This window comes from Manis pentadactyla, chromosome 3 (assembly GCF_030020395.1).
Source record: "Manis pentadactyla isolate mManPen7 chromosome 3, mManPen7.hap1, whole genome shotgun sequence".
In the NCBI taxonomy this organism is placed as follows: domain Eukaryota; kingdom Metazoa; phylum Chordata; class Mammalia; order Pholidota; family Manidae; genus Manis; species Manis pentadactyla.
The window spans coordinates 31925967-31953462 of NC_080021.1; the positions used below are offsets into that span (position 1 = coordinate 31925967).

General features: G+C 35.9%; 1 protein-coding gene across 1 annotated transcript in view; it reads right to left on the reverse strand.

Moving 5' to 3' along the window:
- Window positions 1-27496, reverse strand: part of PKHD1L1 (PKHD1 like 1) — a 143872-nt gene that overhangs the window by 44116 nt on the left and 72260 nt on the right. The window contains 18 exon segments of the mRNA XM_036876435.2: window positions 1312-1451; window positions 1453-1484; window positions 2021-2180; window positions 3019-3170; window positions 6739-6930; window positions 8270-9299; window positions 11313-11449; window positions 12525-12766; window positions 15995-16124; window positions 17286-17415; window positions 17890-17969; window positions 18663-18819; window positions 19214-19370; window positions 20320-20494; window positions 21888-22037; window positions 22747-22995; window positions 25498-26482; window positions 27224-27450. Of these exon segments, the coding sequence (XP_036732330.2) occupies window positions 1312-1451; window positions 1453-1484; window positions 2021-2180; window positions 3019-3170; window positions 6739-6930; window positions 8270-9299; window positions 11313-11449; window positions 12525-12766; window positions 15995-16124; window positions 17286-17415; window positions 17890-17969; window positions 18663-18819; window positions 19214-19370; window positions 20320-20494; window positions 21888-22037; window positions 22747-22995; window positions 25498-26482; window positions 27224-27450 (4525 nt within the window).

Consider the following 27496-nt stretch of genomic DNA (forward strand, 5'->3'; position numbering starts at 1 on the left):
CATAAAAGGAGAACAGACCAGACCCCAAGGTCCGTGCCTTATATGGAAAGCGGACAGCTCTTCCTGAATTCCATCCTTCTGATGTGCCAACTAAGATCCAGATGTCAGCCTCCTCCCTCTTGGAAGGAAAGAAGTTTCTAGTTGTCTATTATGTCACCCTTAGCCAATCATACCTCTCCATACCCCCTAGGATAGCTTGCCCACTCCTCCCCCTCCTGATCCCTTATAAGCCCCCACCTCCCTGACCGGGTGTGACTTCCCCAGCCTGTAATACCCAGACCGCAAAACATCACCCAGGAGTGGCATTCAAATAAACTACCTGGCCCTTTGTTGCCTCTCTTCGCCTGCTTATTTTGGCTAAAATTTATCTTACACCACATCTATGTTTTTCACAATTGACTCCCCAGAGTTCAACCCAGTGCCTGGTGCACAGCAGATGCTCAGTAAGTATTTTTTAATGGTTGAATGAATATATAAAAAAATTCTATTATTGCTCTTTTGTACAACAGCCACTGCAGTATCTGTATATTTTGAAATGTAACTCACTAACTAAATAGCATTGGGCTGTACTTGGTTCATAGCATCAGTATTTGCTTCTATCACCACTCTCATTATTTTGTTATTACTTCTCCATAAGGGATACAAATATACATCAAATCAGGACCGGGCTTTTAAGGGTCTGAAATACTAGCACCTTAATGTACTAGTTCCATCATGTATATTAATTACTATAATGCAAGATAGAAAGTGATGTTTCATAAGAGAAATAAAGGTGAAGGGCTATGTAAATTTCAAAAACAGAAAAATTACTTTTAACTGGAAGAATTAATCTACATTTAGGAAATCAAATATTTGAAATACAATTAAATAAACTGTAATATGATTTGACCATGACAGTTATTCTAGAGAAAGAAACACTACCTGCTAAGAAAGCATTGGATTAACAAGAAGACTGTTTCTAGTGCAGTTCTAGATGGGTCATTGAGAAGTTTTATGATCTTATCTAAGTCACATAAGTCATTGGGCTTCAGCTTTCTCACCTAAGTAATAAGGGAGCTGGTCTAATAATCCAGCTCTAACATTCTGCAAGTCTGAGATTACCAAGAACACGAACACATAATTTTTGTAACATTTTCCCAATTTCTCATCAGGGTGGTTATAAGGCTGAAGTGAAGTGATGTGTATGGAAGTGCTTTGTGCCAGACAAGGCGCTGTGCAGGAGGAGGGCATTGTTTTCTCAAGCAGTGGTGATAAATGAAAAGGATTCTGTTAAGTGCCTTTGAAGGTGTTACTGAACAGAGGGCTATGTACTTATATGTGTCTGGTCGCTTCCGGGGAACTGGGTTTCCTGATGGGGGAGGGTCAGGAAAGCAGTCCTGGAGAATGCAGCAGTAAGCTTGGAAATTAATAACAACGTCTTTCACATCAGGATCCAGGGTCCCAGAAATGGGGCTGGCTCTGGTGAAGGTCATTTCTTCCTGACACTGAAAGTGAAATAAAACAGTTTAGATTAACATGACGATCAAAGGACTTGAATGTAAACAAAATCATGGCAATTTGAAAATACTCTTTAGATAGTAACTTGGTATAATTCAAATGCATGGAATACACAGGGAGAAATTCTGACAAAATGAGAAGCACATAATCAAAATATCTTGACAAAATGAGTATTTTAGGACTTATAATTTATTCTTAAATGTTTTTATTTTCTAAAAATAATTAAATAGTAAAAATGGAAACAAAGTATATAACAGCTTCCATCGTACTCATGTCCTCTGATTTTGTGAAGTGTTGGATCACATGCAAGAGCATTGGTGTTATCTCCAAACACAAAATGTAAGTTCTTAATTCAACTCAAGGCCTTTTCCAGCACAAATTTAGTCTCTAGTCCTTTCATTTAACAAACATTTCTTGAATCCTACTACAGACAGGGCATTGTATAACACACTTTGCCCTTAAGCAAATTTTCTCTTCCTCTAGACAAAGCGTTAGAAAATAATCACTCCTGCCTAATACACACCCAAGTAATACAGAGTGCTAGTGTTTGCTTCGAGGTGCCAGTCTCCATTCCTGCTCGTATTCCAGTTCAATGGATTCGAAGAGCCGTTCCTCATATCAATAACATTAAACATATCAGGATTTTGAGTGAAGTTATGAGATATGATTACATAGTCTTCTTCCTATAAAAATTTGCAAAAAAGGTGACTTGTTTTATATGTTTATATCCTGCATAATATACATTAACTTTGATGACATGCAATTCACCTCAATATTAGATATTTTGTTTATTAACAATTCATACATCTGTGGCAATAATGCCAGCTCTATCCTACAGCAATGAAAGTCTTTCTACACACACACATACACTTAAAGAATATTTTATTTCTGTAATTTTTAATGCTTTAATGTTTAATTTCGGCAATGCTAAGTATTTTTTTTTTTTGGCTGCAGGTATGTAGAAGAACATGAATGGGGACGAAAACACCCTGTTCAGGATACTGGTTACCATCAGAGGTGGTGAGTGGGGAAAGAAATCATGGTAAGCCATACAGGGGATGTCCACTTCATCTAAAATGTTTATTTCTTTAAAAAAAATCAGAAGTAAAGATTCACAGAATGTTAGATTCAGGTAGAGCTAGGTAGTATACATACTGGAGTTGGCTTGTTATTTTCTGCACATGATGTATTTCATAATACAAATGATAAAGCCCTTAACTGATACCTGAAACATCATAAGCACTCAACAAATGTTAGTTATTATCATGGTAATAATGACAGGGCACAAGCTTAGTACTACAGGAATATGGCAGAAAGACTTCTGATTCTTCAACAAGGTTTGTCTTTTTGGCTTACTTAGTTTTAAGGGGAGTTGTGGAGGAAGTGCAGAATTTTAAAAGGTCGATATGGGAGACAAGGGCATTCTGAGCCTAACAACTGGTGCGAGGACAAGAACAGGTTGCGTTTGAATAATATGCAAGCATAATTATTAGGAGATGGATTTTATAGCTCTTTAATTACCTTAAATCCATAGAATGTTGATGTATATGAAATGTTGGTTATGTGATCTACATCCTTAAAATACCAATTAATATGTTTTGCATTTGGAATGAGAGCCATCCATCCAGACATATGAGTTAGTCGTTTTTTCTGAAAGGGAACAATGCTTGTGCCTGTAGGAAAACATAAAACAAACAAATAATAGTAATCTCTATCTCTAGAAAATGTCTCCTTTTATGCATAAGTGCAAATGTGAAATATTAGGCTGGTCTACGGAAGTCTCTAAAAAGGTGGTATAACATTTCAGTACGTATGTACTAAGTGTCTTTGTTAACCAAAGACTCCAACATTTAACATTATACTTGACTGAAACATAAAATGTTTTCTCCCTCGCAATTTTGAATTGAGGTGGGGCCTTTGTTCCTCAGGGGCAAGATAAAACTGAAACATGATGATGATTATACCTACTGTGACCAAATGGCTTAAACACATTAATGCAATTCTTTAAATTTCATTGGTCTAAAATATAATTCCATTTATAATCTTTTAGAAACTTCATTCTTCAAAATCCTTAGTTTGCAAAGTATTGAAGTGTAAGTTCTGATTCGCTATTAGATTCTACTATTTTTTTTAGTTAATCAAAATCTGTATAATAAGTACTACTAGAACGTTTTGATTTCGAGCTCTCAGGGAACCAGGCTACAACGAGACCCATCACTAACACTGGCCATGATACTCTAAATTTTGTGAATGACAAACTTGGAACTTAAACTACCTGTGATGGGAAAAACTATTTACTATAGTAATGCTTTGGTCAGGAGAGAGTTGTCTTCAACAACTTCAGTTGAAGATTTCAATATATCTCTTACAATATAAAGAAAAAAATCTTTGATTAATTACCCATATTCTTTTTTTCTCCCTCTCCCTTCCCTCTTTTCAAGTCTGAATTTTCTGTTAAAGCTCCAAACTCTTCCCTTACAATTTAGGAAAGAGAAACTAAAAGCAAGCTTATAAAACAAGCTGTCATCCTTTACTTTTGGGGGATAAAGGCAAAAAAAATCCAGTATTAAAGGGGAGCAAATTCATTAACTCTTAGGTTTATATGTCAGTTCTGGAAAGGCCATGAGCAGAGGCACAGAAAACAACAGTTCTGAAAGACCTGCAATGTATGAGAAGAACTACAATTTGGTTTATTCAGCAACTATCCCCTCTTTTCCCCTCCTTGAGTGCAGGGTAAACTTTCCTGACCTTTTGATGGGTGATTTCTTTGGCCTACGGGGTATCAGCAGAACACTGTAAAGGCTTGAAAAGAGTTTGCTGGCTGAGGCTTGCCCACTTGAGCCTCTTTTATTTGTAACACAAAGAGCCTCCCCCAGGTAGCTGCTCTCCCTTCAGCCTGAACCCTGTAATGAACACATATGGGGCAACCTGAATTCAACACTTGGGGAGGAGCAGAGCCTGCTGGATCCTCACCTTCAAGCAGAGCCCAACCCAGATCGACCAACCCAGCTCTCAGATGCATGCGTGAAAATAAATGTAGGTTTAAGCTATTGCATTTGGGAATAGTCTGTCGTTAAGAAATAAGTAACTTATACAAGAGTTTATAAAACTCATCCAAAACCACTAGAATTTTCTCTGTTTGGCAGAACCAAGCCCCACTAAAGTTTTCTGATGCATGAAATTATACTCTAGCTTGACATTCCTTGATAATTCCATTTCAAAATATAAAACAAATTCTTATTTTTCATAGTTATTTGTGTTTTCCCTGATTTTTTTCAACTGCACTCATTCTCAATATGTTGATTTTAGATATCTTGGACTGAAATATAAACTCTTTGAATGTACTTAAAAAAACTATCATAAAGAGTAAGTGTCTCTATTAATCTGCTATCTGGCCTAACTTTATATGTATCATGTGTGAGATAAGGATATTTATTAAGCTATACCAAACCTTATTTCCCATTCATTTAGTGTAATCGTTGAACTTTTGATTCATTTAGTATACATATAAAATCAGAACAAGTGATCTCTTTTTTCTGATTTTAATTTTTGGTAGCAAATCATTTTAGTTGACTTTAATGGAGATTAAATAAAAAGTCAAACTTGCCTGACTATGAAATGTGACTTATTTTTTTATATCACATTATAAAGTAAAGTGCCTGGCATGATGTTTTCTCTACTCTGCAATTTGGCCTGAGCACTGCAACTAATTCCATTGCAATTTAATACTTACCGAGTCCCTACTATTTGCAATGTCCTGTTTTGAGCTCTGTGGGCAAAAAGATGAGTTTATAAATCTTTCCCTCAAGATGTTCACAGTTTAGTATTTAAATAAAAACCTTAATACTTGAAGGGATTAGGCCAAATGGCACAGAGAGACTTCAAAAGAAAGCTACAATCTTATTAATTAAAAAATGCTAGACTTCTTGACAAAAATTTAAAAACACAAACAAATAAACAAAAACTCCTCTCTCCTAAAATCACTACCACCACCACCAACAAAAACTAGAGACCTGAAATGTTTAAAGATTACTGCTTAAAAATTAATAGTTTAAGGTATATATACTTCATCATGTTGTAGTATTTAAAATTACTTAGGAAGAAAAATGGTTAACAGTGACATTATAATGAGAGAAATAAGTGTGTTTGGATCTTTTGATAAAGTCTTTATATATTTATGATTCTTTATTATATGTTTAGATTAGATCTTGATGATTGCAGTTTTACACAGTGTCATCAAGAAGCTGTATCATTTAGATTTATGCAGAAAATGTAGAAAAGTATACTTGACAATGATCTGATTAGCAAATCTTTGATTCATCTATCCTTTTTTTATTTTCCAAAATCTGCAGTCCATGTAGATATCAGAACAGTGTCTGTAAATATTTAATTGTAGACAGTTATTTTAACCAATAGCTCCTAGACAGATGATGGTTGGATGGAATGACAAAGAGAAGGCTATATAGATCTAAGCCAGTTAGGGTAGCCTACGTCAGGTATGGAGGAAAGATATACTTAGTAACTGGAAGTTCCCACATTGGTTCCCTAACTAATAGAATGACAGTAAATCTGGTAGCAAAGACTGTTAACACTCTGGAAGCATGCCTCCCACCCCCTTACAAAGATATAAACTAAAGGCAATTCCAAATCCTTGAGGGGGAAATACAAATATTAGTACCATCATGAAAGATCTAGGCAATGCAAAGATCAGGATTCCTACCACATCCCCACTTAATTTGACTGTTTGGCTGGTGCAAATGCCAGATGGATGATGAATAACGACGGTAATTAATGCAATCTATTCAGACGACAGCATCGAGCACATCTGGTGATCCAGGTACAGTATCTTTACTGAAACAAATCAGTGAACCAACAAGCTCTGGCACCTGGTGCAGATATTAACCTAGCAAATGCTCCCCCCATCCCATTTTAATCAGCAAAGATAATCAAAAACATTTGCCTTTAGGGGCAAAAACAATCATATATTTTATTTTAACTCTCTTGTTCCAAGGGCTACATCAACTTTCCTGCTGTCAGAATATTGTCTGGAGGTTCTGCAAGCAGAAGAATGTCATGCTGGTTCACGCATTTAATATTCCAACACACCCATGTTAAGGGTGTCAACTGTTTCCTCTCTGACTTCTGACTGATATAAATATTATGTTTTTTTCCCTGTTTCCATGATGACTAAAATTTAGGAAAACATATTTAAATAGGTTTAAGCTGGTATATTCCACTTACCAAAAGAGTCTGAGAGAACCACATCCTTTTCAAGGAGAGACACTGGAGAAGGTCTGTTGAATGCTAAACGGTGGACGCTGACTGAGGCATCACAGACAGACCCGGGAAACCCGAGGCTCCACTCGGCATCTAGGATGCAGTGAGCAGGGTCCAGCAGTGAGCTGTGTGGGATGACTGTGTGTCCTTTGTGACCTAGGAAATGGACACAAACAGTATGTTTCCCATTTCATGTTAGAAAACTAAAAAACTGAACTGTCTAGAACATACAGGCACTATGGTCCCTAGTACCACTAATACAATCTAAAAGACTTGATACTTTTTATTTTGGCACAGGATGAAGAGCCCTCACACAGAGGCTTTGCAGTGGTCAGGGAGCTCTTTGTGGATGCAGCTGACACCCGGGGCTGGGAGTGCCCATGAGGGCCAGAGTAGAGGAGGATGTGGGTACGTGACCCAGTCCAGGACACCTGGAAGGGTGCTCATCCGGGCAGCCTGACCGCAGAGGCTGTCTTCTTAACGGCGGGATTACCAGTTTACATTCAGAATCTGAGCTGAGGTAAGTGACCCAATAAAGGTTACACAAGGCTTTATATGTTAGTACCACCCAAATGTTCTTCTTCCTAAAGTGACAGTTAGAAGAGTGGACAGAAGTTAACAACTATAGTTGAGAACCCAGTCTGTTTGAATATTGAGCTGAATCTTCTTCCATCTTTCAAACAGACTTTCAAAAGGAAGTTGTTAATATTTGTACATCTAATTATAAACTGTCCCTCTCTTATAAAGTGTTATGCAGATTCAACCTCTCTCTCTCTCACACACACACATCCTTGCTATTTTATTTAGATATTCTTCATCACTGAACATTTATAAAGATACTAAATTCTAGAAACCATGATTACTTACAGAAAACATGACATTCTCTGAACTAAAAATGATAAAAATATTTAACCTATAAAGTATGTTGAATTTTGTACTAGAGTTAACATATTCTCTGAAGTAATTCCAAATTCAGAATTTGGATGGAAAGAAAAGGTTTAACAGCAGGCTGGTAATGTATTCTTCCCCTTTAAATATTTGAGGAGGATATATCCAATCTGTCTGCATTGTTTATGTACATAAGCCTGGAATTTATACATTTATGAGGCATGACTGGCTGGAGAATTTGGATAGTTATGTAAGCAGTTTCTTATCTATGTAATTAGCTGAATATAAGATAGAAGCATTCTAACACTGCAACAACTACTTTTTGTGATCAGTGTTTCCATAAATATTACTTATAATTTGCTGTTAATTCAAAACTAAAGTGCAAATGCAAGGGGAAAAAAAAGATATTTTTGGAGGTTGTATCTGACAGTTTAGGGCTTTTCCAGAAAAGAATGTTGCATCTGTTGACCTATATCCTTAAATCATCAGTAAAATTTGGTTCTGGGTAAGATCTGTGATTCATGTAAGTCTGCTTTGGCAGTTCAACTCTGTGTGAACACAAACATCTTTCCAATATATTTTATCAGAAATTAAAACATAACTTTACCTGTAAGTGAACCATCAACATCAATCAGGACCACTTCATGCTCCCATCGAAAACCAGCTTTGTTTGGTGTGTGAAAATACAAGATATCAACAAATTTTGCACTCCAGCCTCCACATCTGTCATTACACACTCCAGTAATAGATGTCACTCCCAAGGCTGCACAGTTGGGACGGTCAAAGTTCATAAAGTGTACAGAAGATACAGTCAAGCCTTCACTAAATGGGAGAACTAGGCCTTTCCTTGTGCAAAATGCAGGCCCCATTCCCAATTCATCAAGATGACCAACTATCTTGGCATTTTTAATCACTGCTCCATTGGTTTCACCCCATCCTCCGATGTAAGGAGCCAGGATCCTCTTGGTCTCAATTCCAGACTCATAATTATTTACCATCACAAAGTTATGGAACTGAAGGGCACCTCCACTGACCCATTCAGCTCCTTTCTGACAGTTCCAAGTAGTAAGTGAATTAAATATGGCAGGCACAGGTGCTGTAGAAGTACAAGATCCTGTTTGCATGGGGAAATATTCTTCAAATATCCACAATCCAAACCAGCCTTGAGAATGAACAGTGTTGTTAAAGAATTCTCCAAGAGGAACTCTTTTTTGGCAAATATTTCGGTCATAAGATGGCCCATCAGGGTGATCGTTCATTCGGTACCAAAAGCCAAAGTGTGTGCCCCCAGCAGCTGCATTGTGTCGAATGGTGTTGTTTGGGTTAGTTACCCAAAATGCAGCCGGAGTCACATCGTCATTCAGAAGACTAGTACTCTGCTGTACAAACACTGCCAAGTTATATTGCAGGATATTGCCATGTTCAATACCATCTTCTATAAAAAATGCTCCTCCCTTGATATCATATATAATATTCCTCTCCACCAGAAGGTGATGTGTGTTATGGATAGTAACAGCTCTGTTATAGGCCTGGTGAATTGCACAGCCTCTTACATAAGATTTAAACTGTAAATCTCCAAGCAGGTGCCAATGTATTGGATATCTCCCCAACCGGAAAGCCTGGCCAGCATGGAATATCTGTCAAGCCCAGAAATCACAGCTATTTAGTGATATACATAGACTCAGTTTGCTTGGCTCATATTTTCTTGTTTCAAAATAATCTCCAGTTTTATATGAATTATTATTAATAGATTTATACCTCCCACATTATTCATGTTTATCATTTGGAAATGTTATTTGTCCCTCAACTTACATTGTTTTATTCAATATAGAACAGCCCTTACTTGTTACCAAATAAATGAATAAATGAATTAACAAAAGCCATCTTTGACTCTTCTGCCTTTCACCTTGACCTATTATTAAACTTTTGTGTTTAGCAAAATATAACCTCTCAAAGACTTTTCTTTTCTCCTTCATTTTGATCCTTATATAATAATAAGAAACACTTCTTGAATGTTTACTGTGTGCCAGATATTATGCTAAGTATCTTACATGTATGATCACAGTCTTTACTACCATCCCATGAAGTAGCCACTTACCATTAACTTTATTTTACAGATGAGGAAATAGAAGTAAACACAAGGCTGAGTATCTTGTTCATGGTCATAAAGTTCCATTTAAACCCAAGTTGGTCTGATTCTAGAGTTGGTGCTCTTATTAACCACTCTGCTGTACTTTCTTTCAATAGGTCTAGGATCTAGTAATCTAACACAGAGGATGCCAGAGTGTGTGAGTGTGTGTGTGTGTGTGTGTGTGTAGTATTATCCTATAAGGTTTGGAAATAAAATGTTTGGACATCCATTTATTTTCATTCATCATTTAAAAATAATTAACCATTGCTAATATTTAATATACAGATTGACCTTGGCAACCTTACTCAGTCCATGTCTCAGATATCACATAGGTGTGACTCCCCTAGGAGGAAGGGAGATTCACAGAATGCACGTGTTGACTCTATGACCCTCAGTGGTTTATTTGCAGTCTAGATGTTCCCAGTTTAATGGACTTATGAATTTTACTATCCTTCTCTCCCCAACCTCTTTCTTTCATTTTTTCCTTCCCTTTACTGAACACTAGTAAAAAGGATACTTGACCCTGATTATATAGGCTGAATATGAATAAGATACAGAGGAGTTCCTAATCTCTTGGTGGTAATTTGCATATTTATTCACTTATTTATATATTTGTTCAGTTAATAATCAATTGAGAATCTGCTATATGCCAGGTACTATTTCAGCCATACGGGAAAAAGCAGAAAACGAGAAAGACAAAAATCTCTGAACCAACTGAGTTTATGTTCTAGAAGGAGAGATTGAAAATAGATATAATGTCAGGAGTTATGAGTAAATAAAGGAAAACAGGGGCTTGGATAATTATTTCAAATATGGATGGTGAAGAAAGGCCTCTTTGAAGAGAAAAGATTCAAGAAGAGACATACAGAAATGAGAATGAGAACAGGCCAGCATTTGGTGAAGGGGCATTCTAAGCAGATGAAACGCAAGTGCAAAGACCCTGAGACAGGAATGGGCTTGACATTGTTGAGGGACATGAGGAGGTCTCTGTGCATGAGCCAGGGTAGAACCACAGGAGATAAAGTCAGAGGCCAGCTCATGGACAGATTGTGTGGATCCTACGGAAGGACATGAGACTTTTTGTTTTAGGTATAACCTGAAGCCTTTGAACAGGGTGAAACAATATCTGGTTTATACTTGAAAATGTTTACTTTGGCTGTGGTGTGGAGATTCTACCAGAGGAAGGGTGGGAGCAGGATGATGAACCAGGAGAAAATCACAGTAGTCCAGGCTAGATGGTGGCTTGGGTGAGGGATCAGGTGGTAGTGGTAGAAAGGTAGTGGATTCAGGACACAGTGGATGGAACTTGCTGATGAATTTGATATGGGGTCGAAAAAAACTGGAAAAACATAATTTTGGCATTAAATGGGTGAATACTTGGATGTATTGCAACTTGTTTACTTATCTGTCTCTTCCACCAGATTGTAAGTAGCATCTGGCAAACAGTAGGAGCTCAATGCTTGTTCATTGTCTGGATAACCTTTGTAAAACATTGTGATTTACTAATAATGTCTCTTACCTCTACATATTCTATTCTTCCAGTCACCATGTCAGCACCAGGAATAGGTGCATGAAACATCATGCAGCCTCCAAACTGGTCACTCCCTATTTCTTCCCCAAACTTTCCTTGGAGACAAGTCTGTGTGGCAAATTCACCTTTAAAAATATCACAAAGAAAAACCATGTCAAAATCCTCTAACTATATAAACATTTCCCCCAATGCCTAATTATATCTTTTTATTTACATATAATTTTAGTTTCATCCTGGATCACAATTATTTGCCTTTACAGCATTTTCTCCTCTATATAGTAAGAAATGTAACTACCTTGTCTTGCTCACCTTTGTATTTCCTAAAGTATTTACTATAGAATTTTTAAAAGTACTAATAAGTATTTGAATGGTTGAGTAAATATGGTTAAGTGTTGTGTCTTATTATGTCTAAAATCGTCTCCCAGGATTTGCGGATTAACATAATGCAATCTTATACTTGTATAACACTAGGAATATTTGTTATGTCACTTAATTCTTATGAGTATAGTAAGTAGGGAGAACAGGAAGTATTTTTATTTGAACAGTATAAAATTATGTTCATGGACATTGTGATACCTGTTGCAGATGAACTAGAATAAAAATATAGGTCATTTGACATTGAATCCAGTGAGCTTTGTCTTTTATTTCCCACTGAAGGAAAGGTTACATATAAGCTGCAATTGTTAGTATTCAACTCCGTAAAGGATTATAATGGTATTAGTGATTACATAAAAATATTTAAAAGAGACTTGTAAAATACACTGTACTTCTTAACTATACATTTACATTATACATTTATATTTATGTATGAGAACTGTGGTAAGTGAAGCATAGCCATGGAATCAGTCCTGACTAATGACACCTGAGTAGAAGGGACATGTGTCACTTCAGGACCAAAGTAATTATTTGCTGTTGCCTGACTCTCCAGCCACCTGGTCTCCTATCTCAGAGATCATGGAGCTGCCATCAGCCTAGTTCCTGGAAAATTACAATGAGCAGAGGCCCCTACCCTTGTTGAACACATGTAGCATGAATAAGAAATAGCCATTCTCATTTTAAGTCACCGTGATTTGGGGCTCATTCAATAAATAAGCCCCAAATCATAACCGAAGCATAACCTATTCCAGTAGTTCTCAACTGGGGGTGATTTTGCCCTGAGGGAAACATTTTAAGTTGACACACTATAGCTGCTACAATTACCTGTGTCAAATCCATCAGGACATGCTGGAATTTTGTTATTCCACTCCACCTTATTAGATCCTTTTATTAAAATGTTTCTTGTAAGAATTCCAACTTCTGCCCTTGCTTCAAACTGAGTTCCATCAGGGAGTGTGACAGTGACTCCTAAGTGCGTGTAATTCAGTGGATGAGTTAGTGTTATGTTTATACCATCTGCAGACACAGATGCAATGGTCCTTTTCTCATTCTCGTGTTGACTGTGTCTGTAAAAATTTTAACAAAGACTTTCAAAATGAATATAAATTCCCATCATATTGTTTCAGTGCATTTGTTCTATGCTATTTTGGACACCATCTGTAGAATATTTTTCAATGTCATACAATATTCTGAAAAGAAATTGGAAGATAGTGTTTTATTCATTTTTAGAATGAACAAATTTTACAATGCATTTCAATTAAATAAACATTTTGCAAGTGCTATACTTGCTCACAGAATTTTACTAACTTCTATAAAGTATTAAAAAGCTATTCATTTATAACTTACAACTTTGAGCATCACATTCAGTGGTTTTTTGTTGAGGATGATTTTATCCCCCCAAGGCACATTTGGCAATACCAGGACACATTTTTGGTGGTCACAACTTGGTGGTACTATTGGCATCTAGTGGGGAGTGGCCGAAGATGTTTCTAAACATACCGTCACATACAGGAAAGCCCTATGTAACAAAGACTTTTCAGGTCCAGAATGTCAAGGTTGAGAAACCCTCACCAAGGGAAGCCGTGGAGGCTCCTGAGCAGGGAAAGAAATGATTGAGGTAGAGTTTCAGAGATCTCATTGAAACCATTTCTTCAATACTCTCCAAACTCCAGCCACAGCAAGACAATATGTCAAATCTATAATATGCTTGTGATACGTAATATGATCCATATATTTCATTCAACAAACATTTACTGAGGGTCTAGCCTGTTTCCTAGGCACAAAGTTAAATACTAGGGACACCAAATAGAAAGTGCCCCCAACTTTAAAGAAATGTGTGTTAATGTCTGACTGCATACACTCTACTGAAGTATGACTGGTGCTATTAACAGAGGTAAACTCAGAGGAGTTATTTCTGTCTTTCTGACATTCTCTTTTGACTCTTTTCTTTCTTGTCAAATATTTTTCCACTTTCAAATACCAGTTCCAATGACACTGTCATATGTGAAATAAATAAATCACGTCTTTCAACTTTTCCTACCCTTCTTCTGGATTCCCAATATACTTTGCAATATGTCCCGTTAGCGCTCATAGTCACCATACTATTGTGTCTACCTACACCTACACCATCCTGTCTACATCTATGCTATCTGTCTTTTCCACTACCTGTCTTCTCCTCTAGGTAAGGCTCCTGTTGAGTTGCTTTGTATGCTGACCGCTAGTCCAGTGCCTGTCACAATTCAATGACAGTTTCTGATTGAACAAATTAATACAGAATGAATTTGTGTGGGGAAGAAGTAGAGGAGCAGAGCCCAAACAGGAAAATAATATTCCTGGTGTGAAGGACTGAGAATCTAGATTAAACTGAGAGAAGGTAAAGATGGTGGAGACACATTTCAAGAGCAGGACCCAGTGAACTTGGTGATATGCAAGAAGTGAAGAATGCTGATAGTCAGAGGGTACTGGGAAAGCTTACATGAAGATCAAAATCAGACTGAAGGGTTTAAGGGGTAAAAATGGATTTTAGGGTGAAATGGAAGAAATGGGCATAATATTTAAGCTATTTGATTTTTTTTTTTTAATAAGGAGATGAAAAGAAAGCTAGAAAAAATGGGAGACCGAAGTTGTTTTTTGGGATGGTGGAAGGATGGAGAAACCCCTAATTCCAAAAGACCCAAAAAGGGAAGGAGTTGGGGGTGGGGCCCAGGGGAGGCAGAGATTAAGGATGCTCCAGATAAGGGTGTATCAATACTACAAGATCCCATAGGCAGTATGGAAAAAGAAGTTAGGCTAGCTAGCCTCTTGAATTCTCTTGGATTCAGATGACACAGAGAGTTCTTTAGCAAAGAAGATTCTAAAAAGCATTTTTATATCTCATGTGACAAAAATACACTTTTCCTTTCTACGTAATAATATCTAATTTACATAGCACTTACTTTGTGCCATGTTCTGTACAAAATGCTTTACACATATATTAAGTCATTTAATTCTTACAGTAATTTTGAGATAGGTACTAATAGGATTCCAATTTTACTGAAGCTCAGCAAGGTGAAATAAAATGTTTGTGGGCCTGGTAAGTAGTATTGCTGGGAGCTGAGCCCTGGCACACTGACTTTAGAAGTATTATTCTTAATGACTCAGTTCACAAACTTTCAAATAGGATTTACAAGTGAAACAGTGAACAAGGAGTCAGATTTTGTGGGAAACTCTTTAATTCTTGTTTCTTGAAACAAATATCCCTAAGCTAAATTCTAAACTTATTTCTCTACTTCATACAGAAGAGCTATAAATGACTTTCTTATTCTGTTAGTAAGCCTTGTCATTTTGCTATTTTTTATTTTGCCATTATGTTATTAAAATTTTTTCCAAGGGCAGAAAAAAATGTGACCTTAGAAAACTAAGTATATATTTAACTCTTCCCAACATCTGCAAGTCTATTTTTAACTTGAAAGATGACAAATCCAAAATGCCGTCTTGAATTTTAATTCGAAATTGAGTCACGACCTTAACATAATTTAGCTATTTTTTGTCATAAATTATTATTTGTTCCCTGATAAGCATAACCATGTCCAATTTTGCCTGCTCATAATTTGAACAATAAAGCAAAAATAAAGGTCCTCTTGCTTCCTCTCTCCACTGATATATTCTTGGTAGAGCTACATTAGTTTTGTTCCTTTTATTTCTTCTTTGTTAAAAAAATATAATTAAGCATAAATTAAGGGTCATAAGCAGTTTCTGTTGTAAAAATGTCAGACAATGTAAAAGGTCATGTCAGTCATCACTCGTTCTGTGATTTTTTTTCCCTTTATTCAATCATTACTAATATTGCTCCATGGGAACCATGGCCAAGAGACTTAGAGTTAACAGAGTCCATCAGCTGCTTTGAACCCCGTTCTTTGATGACCCCAAACAGAGAAGCTCATTTACATTTTTGCATGCATTAATATATTTAGCTAAAGCTCTAAGTCAAAGGTTTTCAAATGATTTTAAGAGCATTTTTTTCAAACAAAATTTTACATGGAAGGTAATCATGAAAATCAACTAAAATATTTTATCAGTATATTTTATAGGTTCAATCTTATACTTTTTTTTTCCTGTAAATTCAGCCAATGAAAACAACATATTGGTGATCAACCCAATGTTAATAATTGACAAATATATACTTGGCTATAGTATTTATTACAGGGTTCAAATTTAAATCACATAGTTGTAGACTTTCTGAATCATCCTGCTTTTACTGAGTTAAAAAAATCTCTGTTCTAAATCAAAAGTATCAGGCCCAGAAGACATCATACCTGTGTCCTGTGCTTGCAATTACAATCTTATCTCCTGGTTTCCATGTTACTGCTTCTTGTAAAATCAAAGTCCTTTCGCCTGCTTTTGCAGTGTGGGCCAGATGAGTCCAGACCACAGGAATGGGCAAACCTGCAGCCAACATATACAAACCAGACATTTCTAAAGATGTGTTTTCTTGGATATTGAGAAGTTCATCCATTTTTACTTTTTCCTGAATTGAATCAATTTGGGGAAGGTTAATTTTACTTTAGCATTTTATACTTTTCTCAATAAAGAAATATTTAGAATACTTGCTTTATAAAAGTAAGAAGTTTATAATAATGTGTGGTTTCATGGAAGGTTAATTTTACTTTAGCATTTTATACTTTTCTCAATAAAGAAATATTTAGAATACTTGCTTTATTAAAGTAAGAAGTTTATAATAATGTGTGGTTTTATTAAATTAAAAACATCCTTCTGTAATGATATATTCCACTTAGAACAATCTTCTTTATAGGAACACAATGTAAATGTGGTGTGATACTATTGATAAAATAGATGGCGGCCTATTATCTTTGCCATTGTTTATAGGCATTGCCTAAACTGATTATCTAGAGACAAATGAAATGTGTGAATTTCTGAAAATTACACTAGTTTATACATTTAGAAAATGCAGAACAGTTATGATCAGAATAAGGTATCATGTTTACATATTTTAACTTTATAAGAGAAACAGATTATTGCAATACAGAAGACCTTAATATAAAAGGTTTCACACCATGCTTCCTTTAAATAAGTTACCCTGGTACCTTGAATATGATCAAAGTAATTTTTATTTGCTGATAGTATTCCAGAATATAGTTATAGAAAAGTAACTATAAATTTACATTTATATATTAGAAGGAGCCCATTTTAAAATACAAAAATGGAGTTACTATTTTCTGCTTTCAGACTTAATGCCTTTTTTTATGGATATACGAATAACATAAACAATCACTATGTACTGTGTTAAGAGCTAAACATGGAAAGGGTGCTATGAGAACACCCAGAAAGGGAGAAGAGGAAGGGGGGAAAGAAGACCCAGAATGGCTTCCCCAAGAGTGACCCTGGGTGTGAGTCTTGATAGTACGCAGGGGCTGAGCTGGCTTGGGGAAGGGGAGGGGAGAGAGAAAGAGGAGACAAGAGGGACTATGTAAAGACAAGAGCAGCTCAACAAGTTTTCATTTAGAGAGAGTTATCAGGAAGCGTATCTCTGGTTTCCTGGTGGGTGTCTTCCGGACCAAATTCCCAGAGCCCTTTCAGCAGCCATACCGTGCAGATCCAGGATTCCATGTCTCACAGCCAGCGTTTTGGCGCCATATACTGGGAGCTCAGGAGACCGCAGGTGCCCGTGCAAGGTAATGACTGCCTTGTGTTGAAAGGGGGATGCTTCAGTCCCAATCTGCAAGGCAATTCATATGCATCATTCAGAAAGTTAAAACCCAATATCCACAATTCTAACCATTCAAACGGAATTCTTTCCTTTTCTCCACTCTCTTTCAAGAATCGATCGTTCAGTTGGCAGTATCTTCCTTCCAAAAGGTAAATTTATAATTTTCTAGTCACTAAATACACCAAACCAAATGTTCAGAAACTATACTGATTGACTTTAGCCATATCTCAGAGCTAATATTTTTTTTTTGCTCTATTTTAAATTCTTCTGTATGATCATGCACTATTATCTTCCCATTAAAAGTGCAAGAATACCCTGGGAAACTGTTTCCCCAAAGAAGGAGTTTTTTCTAGTAACAGAGATATACACAAAGATACACTGTGAGAGTTTGGTATAACAAACTATCCATTTTACACATAGTATTTTAAAAAGAAATGGAGACAGGTTATAGCAATGAATATGTATCAGGTTCTCTTTGTATACCTGAAGAATGCCTCCATCTGTAATTAGAATATTTTCTGCCTGGAGCTCAATGTCAGCTTCATCAAATATTAGAGTTCCACCTATGAACCATACAATTTTGAAATATGTCACAAGGAATATTTTTATTATATTATTCATTAAAATTTAATTTCTTATTCTCATCTGTTCTCACTATGCATGTCAGTTAACTTCAACTTTTTTGGCAACAGAAAGTATAAAAATTTCAGACAAGACCCAGGAGTTGATAGAAAATCAAGTTCCTGAACAGATTATTTTCCCTTGACCATTTGGTACTTTAAATGCTATTAAATAATGCAGCTACATGAATTATAGTACTACAAACACAGGATCTCAAAATATAAATTAAGAACAAAAACAAACAATGATTTTATAACCCCTAGTACCCATTATACCAATGTTTTTCTAAATGGGAAATACTTTTTATTGTGATTCACTGGAAGTGCACAGACACGCACACACACACATTTCATCGAAACAAAAGCTTTATGAAACATCTAACTTTAAGATGTTTACCCATATGAATACAGTACATTCTGACATTTTTCTATTCTATTTCATTAAAAGATTCTGGTTGCAGCACACTAAATTTCATACCACAAATGAACTGTAATACTCAATTTTAGAAACTCAGTATTACACTCTGCATTAAAAACATGATACCATTATGGTTGTTCATGATCATGAATTTTGATTAAATTAACATCACAGAAATACTCCATAGGCAGTCTAATAAACAGATTTTCAAAAATTACCCTGAATAAGCAACATTTTCAGAATAGGGGTATTTTGATCCAGCAAAATTATCTGTCCTTTTGTAATAACAACGAGTGACCCTTCCTCTGGGGGAGAATCTCCTCCCCAGGAGAAGTTGGAGGACCAAGCATCAATGTATAGGAAGTCAGCATTATCCTGTAACAGAACATGAAAGACTTAAATGTAGGGGTTTTATCAGAATTCCTTATTCAATTTCTCAAAAAAGAAGAAATCTAAAACAGTAAACATTTTCATTAATAATAAAGTAAAACTTACTTGAAATATGTTATAGTTGCCTTGAAATATGTTATAGTTAACAATTAAATGAAAAATCCATTACCAATTACCCCACAATCCAGAATAATTAAAAATCTGAGCTCATAAAATGATAATAAGTAAGAAAAACAAGCCACTTTAAATTTTGTATAAGTACAACTCAATTTCTTTTTTGGAGACATTAACAAAGTAAAAGAATCCATTCCCATTTACTTTACCTCCTATAATACTAGTTTTCTATTGTGATCACTAAACCCAGCAGGACTATTATTACCAGTTTGGTCATGCCAATGCTTCTGATGTTGACCTTCACTGGAGCCCACCCTGAAGGAGTGTGAGTGTTTGTCATGCAGATGATGTATGTCTTGTTGGAATATTCAACATCACATTTGGCTTCAGCAATGGTGACAAGAACATTCTGTATATTTTCACTATCAAGAAAAAAGGAGGAAAAACATTGATGTTTCTCTCAGATTTCTAGGTCACACTGTCAAATCCTGTTACTGATGTGCCTTATTGCAAAAATAATGATCTTACCCTACGATCCATCAAAGTGCTGACTGACACTTTCCTTCACTCATGAGACTTCAAAATATTTGTTGAAGAAAAAGTAAATGAAGTGATGAAGAGGCCGGGAAGTAAAACCCTACAAACTGGCAGGTGTTCTAGTGCCAGAGAAAAACTACCTAGGTTGAATTTGAGAAATTCTATGTTGGTCTCCAAATAGGGGCCTTTGTAAGAGACTTTCAGGGATCATTTTCTTTACATGATATGGTTTTTACCTTCACACACTTCAGAACTTAATCTCTATGTAAAAGGCAAGTCCAAGGTAGTGATCCATACTTGAGGAATTAAAGTTGCCTTCTATGGTTTATATGATCTGGGGTTTTGAGGTCAGCCTTATGGACTTGAAGAATGATGACCGAGTAGTACATATACTGAGCCAATAATGAATACATTTAGGAGAAAGGAACCTAGCCTATTGCAATGAAATGGAACCTGATGCATGAAGACATGTTTCATTGATCCAATGAAACAGAGCGTGGCTGGAGTTGAGACATTGTGGAAGCAAACAAGAAAGTGATTTATACCTGTAATGTTATGTACTAGGATTTGGGACAAGTTATCTAATCTCTCTAATCTCAGTCTCCTAACCATAAAATGGGATATAAATATCTAAGAAAGTAAGGCGGAAGTTTCTATGGGGTCAGAAGGTGCCTGACACAAAGTAAGTACTCAATAAATGTTAGCTGTTAGTGCTATTACATGCCTCAAACATGGTTTTTTGATTACATGACTATATATCAAGCACTATCCTTGCATATGAGAAAGGAGGCACAAGGAAATCAGCACTGATGTGCATGTGTGTGACGACAGTACCTGAAGCCCGATCCCCTGACTGTGAGTCTGGTGCCCCCTGCCGTGCTGCCTCTCTTGGGAGATATTTCCTTGATGAGCGGAGTCAGTGACTCGGTGTACATAAAAGGAGTTGTGGACTGTGACACATCCTTTCCGTTGGCCACTCGCACTTCACAGGCTTGCTCAGGGCCCCCGCCTAGGAGAAGAGGTTGGAGCTGAGTACAGTTCTCCATCAGGCCCATCAAAACCCTCAAACATTTTCAATAACATCTTCCTTTTCCTGAAGTCGTTTTCCAATACACACAGGCCAAATGTGAAGTAATAAATATCTTCAGCAATAGCCAAAAACATCACACAGCTCATCACATTAGCAACAGGGAAAAACCCTTGGACTCTGCCTCAGAGCCTCTTACAGTAGACAGTTCTGCAAACCACCTTGTTTAGTTTTCCAGTCCTAGAGGATCCCACACTGCTAATTAGAGCAGCAAGGAAGAAGAACCGCTAAACAGCAGGCATGCTGACAACAGCAAGGATTGACTGCTGAGAGCAAGACACAGAAAAACTACAGAAACCCAGTACAGATGCGCAAAAAGAAGCAAAGCTAGTATTAAGAGAACCTACAAAACTTGACAAATCTCAGCAGCTCTGTTGCATTTAAAAAATCAGGATACAAACTGTCATGCTGAAATGATAAATAAGTCCACTCAAAAAATGTTACATTTTCTTCAATATTTTTTCTTTATACGTCAGAAAAAGAAACAAAAATGTTTAGAAAAGCCTTGTCAAATTTTGTTAATGTTTTAAAAAATGTTTGCACATAAACCATGTCTTTTATTCATCTAGAATATTCCCTTTGGTTCTTCTTAAATTTTGTTAGATAATTAAAATTTATTGTGTACTTAAAATACACAATAAGTTTAGATATTTAAACTTTACAATAACACACTGAATTAGGGTTGATAATATCTCCATTTAGTAGAAGAACAAATTGAAACAAAGAAGATTTAAGCTACTTAGCTGAAGTGCCACTAAATAAAAATAGTGATAATAATAGTAAATCACATATCATGCTGCAGACATCATTACATCTACTTTACATATATTAATTTATTAAACCCCACAATAATCCAATGACGTAAGCTAACATGGTTATTCTCACTTCACAGATGAAGAAACTGAGGCACACATGTTGACTAACTTGCCGAAAGACATAGCTGGGGTATGAATCTTGGCAATGCTTTACCAGTTCACACTCATAACCATTATACTATCCTATCTTTAAGGATAATCTAATACTCCAGTAGGAACTTAAAATGCATTCTCCTTTTGGCATGTGCAGTGTATGTGATAAACTGAAAAATCCCAATTTATTAGGAACAATTCAATTTGGCCCAAATGTTATGAATCTTGAAAGACATATAAACCTGGAAAATAAAGTTCTGAAGAAATTGCTTAAAAGCAGCACAGTTATAAAAGTGATTCGATGCCACAAGAGAACATTAAAAACTTGAAAGAAGAAATTCAGACTCTGATCTCTATAAAATGAGTAATTTCCCCAAAGCCTACCATTCTATTTTCTGACTACTTACCATTATTAGGTGGAGTTTTACATAATAATGTTGTGTAATCAGATTTAAGCCTATTGACTGCACATTCTGAGTCACACACTAATACAACTGAATTTTGTGGATTAAACCCGGTGCCCATCACAGTCATGGTTTGACCACCACCGAAGCTCCCTAATGAAGACATATAAAAGGGGAAAACAAAGCTAGTGAAAACAAAACCTCCTCTGTGTATTTATGTAATTTTATTTTAAAACATGAAATGCAATTATATTATATGAAAAGACTCTTAGAACTGAAATTATGTACATTATATTATTTTATATATTAATTATAGTATATTGTGGTATAGTGTTGTAACATACTGCAGTTTTAAAACCTTCACTGAGTACATATCAGATCTTATTTAGTTAACTACTAGGGTCTAAAATTTTATTTTAAAGATGTCACAAAGAATTTCAGAGTAGTCAAACATAAATGTAAAAATTATTATTTTGAATACACTGATTATACTTTATTAAGGTTTTTAACCATTAAAATTCTTTTCAAACAGGAAAATAAATTTATATAGACATAATTACAGGCCAGTGATGTCTAAACATGATTTTTTTAAAACTTTCCACATGTAACCTGGACATTTTAAGTGGGGTTAAATTTTAAGTAAATCATATAGTACTCAGAGAAACAGGAGCATTAAACTAATATTTCTAAATGATTAATTGAAACCCTTGCATGCTTATTTATTTGATGCACAAACAAAAATATTTTAATATGTTATAAAGCTACTAAAAATGTTAGCACTGTTGAAGAATATATACATATTTTTCTAAATAAGTGTTCACTTAAACAAAGTATTTGTAGGTTCCTGCACACTCATGCCTACCTTGGCTTGGGTAAACACTGTGAATGGTAAGAGGGTACTCAAATGCTACTGTGGACACCGCAGAGCCTTTTGTCTTATGATGCAACATGACAGGAAAAGTGCCACCAGAGTGATCTCCGGTGACGCACTGTAATGCACCATCACTGACCATGGTCACATTACACTGGCTGTTGTTTATCGTCACCGAAATAGCCAAGATATCAACACCAAAATTAGATCCAGTGATCTGAATTTTGGTTCCGGGTGGACCTTTAAAAAAAGCAAACAGTATAAATATATATAAAATTTCCAATACCTGCACATGCATTTAAAGATATACCTATTTACTTCTATAAACAAAATAACAGCCAGTGCTTTACAACTAATGTAAGTATTAATAAAACATGTGTGTCATATACATTTTGGCTATAATATGCATTGCGATCTCTAGTATATTAACTATAAATTATCACATTATTTTCCAGCCCTTCTGTTCTTTCTTTGAGTTTAAAGTTACTAATTGATGCTAGTGGAGAAGAGAGGGGAAGAGAGGAGGTCCAGGGTTAAGAAGTATGAATGTTTGGGCAGGGGGTGATGGGATGGAATATAATTTAGGGATGGAGCTTACTATTTTTTATTTTTATTTTGGTAGTTTCCTGATACTAGCAACTCTTTTGAGGATAGGTTGTTTTTCTTAATTTAAATATTTCTAATATCTGTGACTTGATAAATTATGATAGGTAAATAATTAGGTATAAGATAGTAAATTCAGAAATAAGAAATTAATTTAAAAACTTATAGCTGAATGTTGATGTTGATGGTTTGAATAAATGTACATAAAGCAAAGAACTTCAATCCTTCTGTTCTCCTCCTTCCTCCTTTTGAAAATGCATTGAGGACAGTAAACACATGGACTTGTTCACAGATCATCCAAATGAATTCCTATATGCCTAACTATTAAGTGAATAGATATTAATCAACATTACTTATTACAGAGTCACCAAGTAGTGGTATGATTTTTAATTCAAGTAGGAATAGTAAAAATAACCATATAATTGACCATGTAAAGATCACTGAAATATACATGTCATTTTAAAGATGGTAGACATTAATTAAACCTTTCATGTTAGGAATAGTTTTAAGATATAGGCCAAAAAAGATATTTTGGGAGGGTCTTAAATTTTTAGTTTTGTATGGCATTTTCACCTTTCAAATGGAAGTGTTTTTAAGTGTGATTTATTGCCTTGTCTCTTCAGTAAATAAAACAGTTCCTCACCTATCTACAAGTCTTACATCTTCAAATGCATTGTTTGAAAGGGATATTTGAAGAGAGAGATGACACAGAAATGATTCATGGAAATAGGGAACATATGCCAGTATCTAGTTCATCATTTGTAAGCACTACAAAAATATGGGAAATAACTGTATCATTGCTATTGTTAATGTTTGCTTTTCAAAAATTCCTAAGTAGGAAAACTTGATGTATTAAAGAAAATTTCAATAGCAAACTTCTTGCAGGCAGAGAATTTATCTTAACCAAACCTGACACATTTCCTGGTAATGTAAACTGAAGAAGACTTTTCAAAAAGGCTAACATTTTTTTTTAATTAAGGTATCATTGATATACAGTCTTATGAAGGTTTCACATAAGCAACATTGTGGTTTTAACTCACTCATATTATCAAGTCCTCACCACCTCTGCGCCCTGACCATTGCAGTCACTGTCTGTCAGCATAATAGATGCTTTAGAGCCATTACTTGTATTCTCTGTGCTGTACTGCCTTCCCTGTGACCTACCTATATTGTGAGTGCTAATTATGATGCCCCTTAATCCCCTTCTCCCTCCCTCCCCCTTCACCCTCCCCAACCCCTTCCCTTTGGTAACCGCTAGTCCCTTCTTGGAGTCTGTGAGTCTGTAAAAAGGCTAACATTTAATTGTTTTCTATTAAAGGCACCATTCTAAGTTACATAATATGAATGAACTTCTTTAATTTTATGAAGCAGGTATCTGTATGAATAAGGAAACTGATATTTTAAAAACTTGTCCAAAGTTCCACCCCTGTAAAGTAGAACCAAGATTTGAAGCCAGCCATCAAGGCCGTGTTCTCAACCATTGCACTACAGGCTGCCTCTCCAGAATTCATTATGTGGATGATAAGTATTTCCAACAGCTTGAAGATGATCAGAAACAGCATAGCATAAGAACGAAGGGTCAAGACGACATCTCAATTTATTCTTAGCTTAAAAAATGAATCATACTAAGTAAGTAAACCTAATTTATTATGTTTTTCCCATCTGAATGGGCCAATTATCTCCTTAAAAAGAATTAAGTTGTGTTAATAAGTTAACAATCGAGTATAGTTTCATGGAAACAAGGTATTCCAAAAATTCTCAATGGCGGTAAGATACACTACTTGTGAATTTTAATAGGTGTTTCCTGTGTCACATCAATGTTGATGACATAAATTTATTACCAATTTTAGGCCATATATATCTATTTAGTTTTTCCTCATTTTGAAATGTAGGTCAAGCTAATAAGGATTTTGTTTCAAAACATAAGTTGGCATTTGACTAAAAATTGTATTGTGGAATGTGTATAAAATAGTCCCAAAAGAGAAACTACATAGAACTTGAATTCCATGTATTAACTGGGTTGGGTGGATTGACTAAAATGCATCTTCATAATCATACATAAACAATATTCCCATTCTATCCTAATAAATATTACTGATAATATGAGGTCAGGATAGTAGAAGGCAGATATTAGAGTACCTGTACTCGGGACAATTCCTCTGAGAAGTGGAGTTTTTTCAAAGGCATATGTAAATGACAGAGGTGGGTAAGCGACTGCATTAACAAAGATTTCCACACTGACGTTTCCAGCTGCCCCTGCTGAGGTATAGCAGTGAACTTCACTGGAGTTGACAGAAATAATTTGACAAGGTTCATCCCCAACAATGACTGTGGTGTTGCCTGGATAGAAGCCATTTCCTGTGATCACCAAAGTAGTTCCGCCCCCAAGGCTCCCCGAAGTTGGTGTGACAGATGCTTCCGCAGGGCTGCTGACAGTGAGGCTCCCCAGAGCCAAGCCTTTGGTTCCCACCACAACTTGGAGAGCATGAAGTCCAGCCGGGAGAGGAGTCACAAGAACAGTGATGTTCTTTTCTTTAACACCCACTGCTCTGAACTGTTGGTTTCCAATGAAAACAGCAATGTCTTCCAAGATGGTGCCAAAACCTTCTCCTTCAATGAGAACTTTTACAGAATCTTTGATAGAATTTGGGGAAATTCTTGTTATAAAAGCAGTGATGTTTTCTAAATATGAAAAGCTGCAGTTCCCCTGACACTGGGCAGGCACTCCATGTATCAGAAGACCTACTTCCACAAGCTGCTGGGGAGCAGGAAATGTTTCGCATTCGATGGCTGTGTAATTTACTGACAGGACTCTACATGGAAAACGGCCCATAAGGACTTGCACACCTGCAGAGGAAACGCCAAACCCAGAGCCTTTTATGGTCACTTTTGTCATTCCTGTAGTTGATCCTGCATTTGGCAACACCATGTCAATGTTTGGCAAAAGTACAAATCGCCTCTCAAATTCAGTGGACTGTGTGTTGATTGCAGTGCCCAAGTTGTAGACAGTTAATGTGACGATTTCTCTGAGGCCAACATCCATTGAGTTTTGAGGGTCAATACGACACATAATGGAAGTGTCACTACTTTCTTCTACAACACAGGGGTAGTTACCAATTGTAACCTGAAAGTAAAATGAACAGGAAACAAGTCAATACATTACTCTAGTATGAACTTAAATGTTATATTAGCAACAATTATATTTTTTAATCATGTGAAAAATTTTTTATTCATAAAATTAATTTTGGGGGATGACTAAGGCATAGCTTGGATTAATCTTAAAACTAGTTAAAGTATGAATGTATATGAATATTCACAGCTACATTATTCATAATAGCCAAAAAAGTGAAAACACTCTGTCCATGAACTGATAAATGGGTAAGTAAAATGTGTATATTGTACAATGAAATATTATACACCCATAAGAAGAAATGAAGTACTGATACACAGTACAATGTAGATAAACTTTGAAAGCATTATGCTAAGTAAATAAAGCTGGACACAAATGACCACATATTGTATGACTCTATTTATAAGAATATCTGGAACAGGTAAATCCACAGAGACAGAAAGTAGATTAGTGGTTATTTAGGGCTGGGGGGTATGGAGAAGTTGGGGGTAATGTCTAAGGGCTGTGAGGTTCCTTTTTGGGGTAATGCAGATATTCTAAAATTGAATGATGGTGGCTGCCCACCTCTGTGAGTATACTAAAAGTTATCAAACTGTGCACTTTAAGTAGGTGAATTGTAGGGTATGTGAATTATATTGCAGTGAAGCTGTTAGAAATTAAATTATGAGGCTATGGACAAAACATCTTCCTTTATTCAAGTATATAGAAGATAGAAGAAGATCTTCATGGTCTTACCTTACTAGCACATGAGAAGTTACTGAAGCCATGCCCCGTAATTGTTACCAATTCAGTGAGTGTTCCGGTAGATGGACTAATGTTGCTTATAGATGGTGAAAAACAACTTGAAAGCTCAAAAAGCAATCTATGTGAATATTTAAGCTCAGTATTATTTGGGCCACATGGGGGTTCTGTTGCTAGGCAGTCTTCCACAGAGTTTCCCAAGTGCAAACTCACTGGTCCTCCTTTAGACAAAAGAACGGCCTGTAAGTGATGGATCAACCTCTAAAA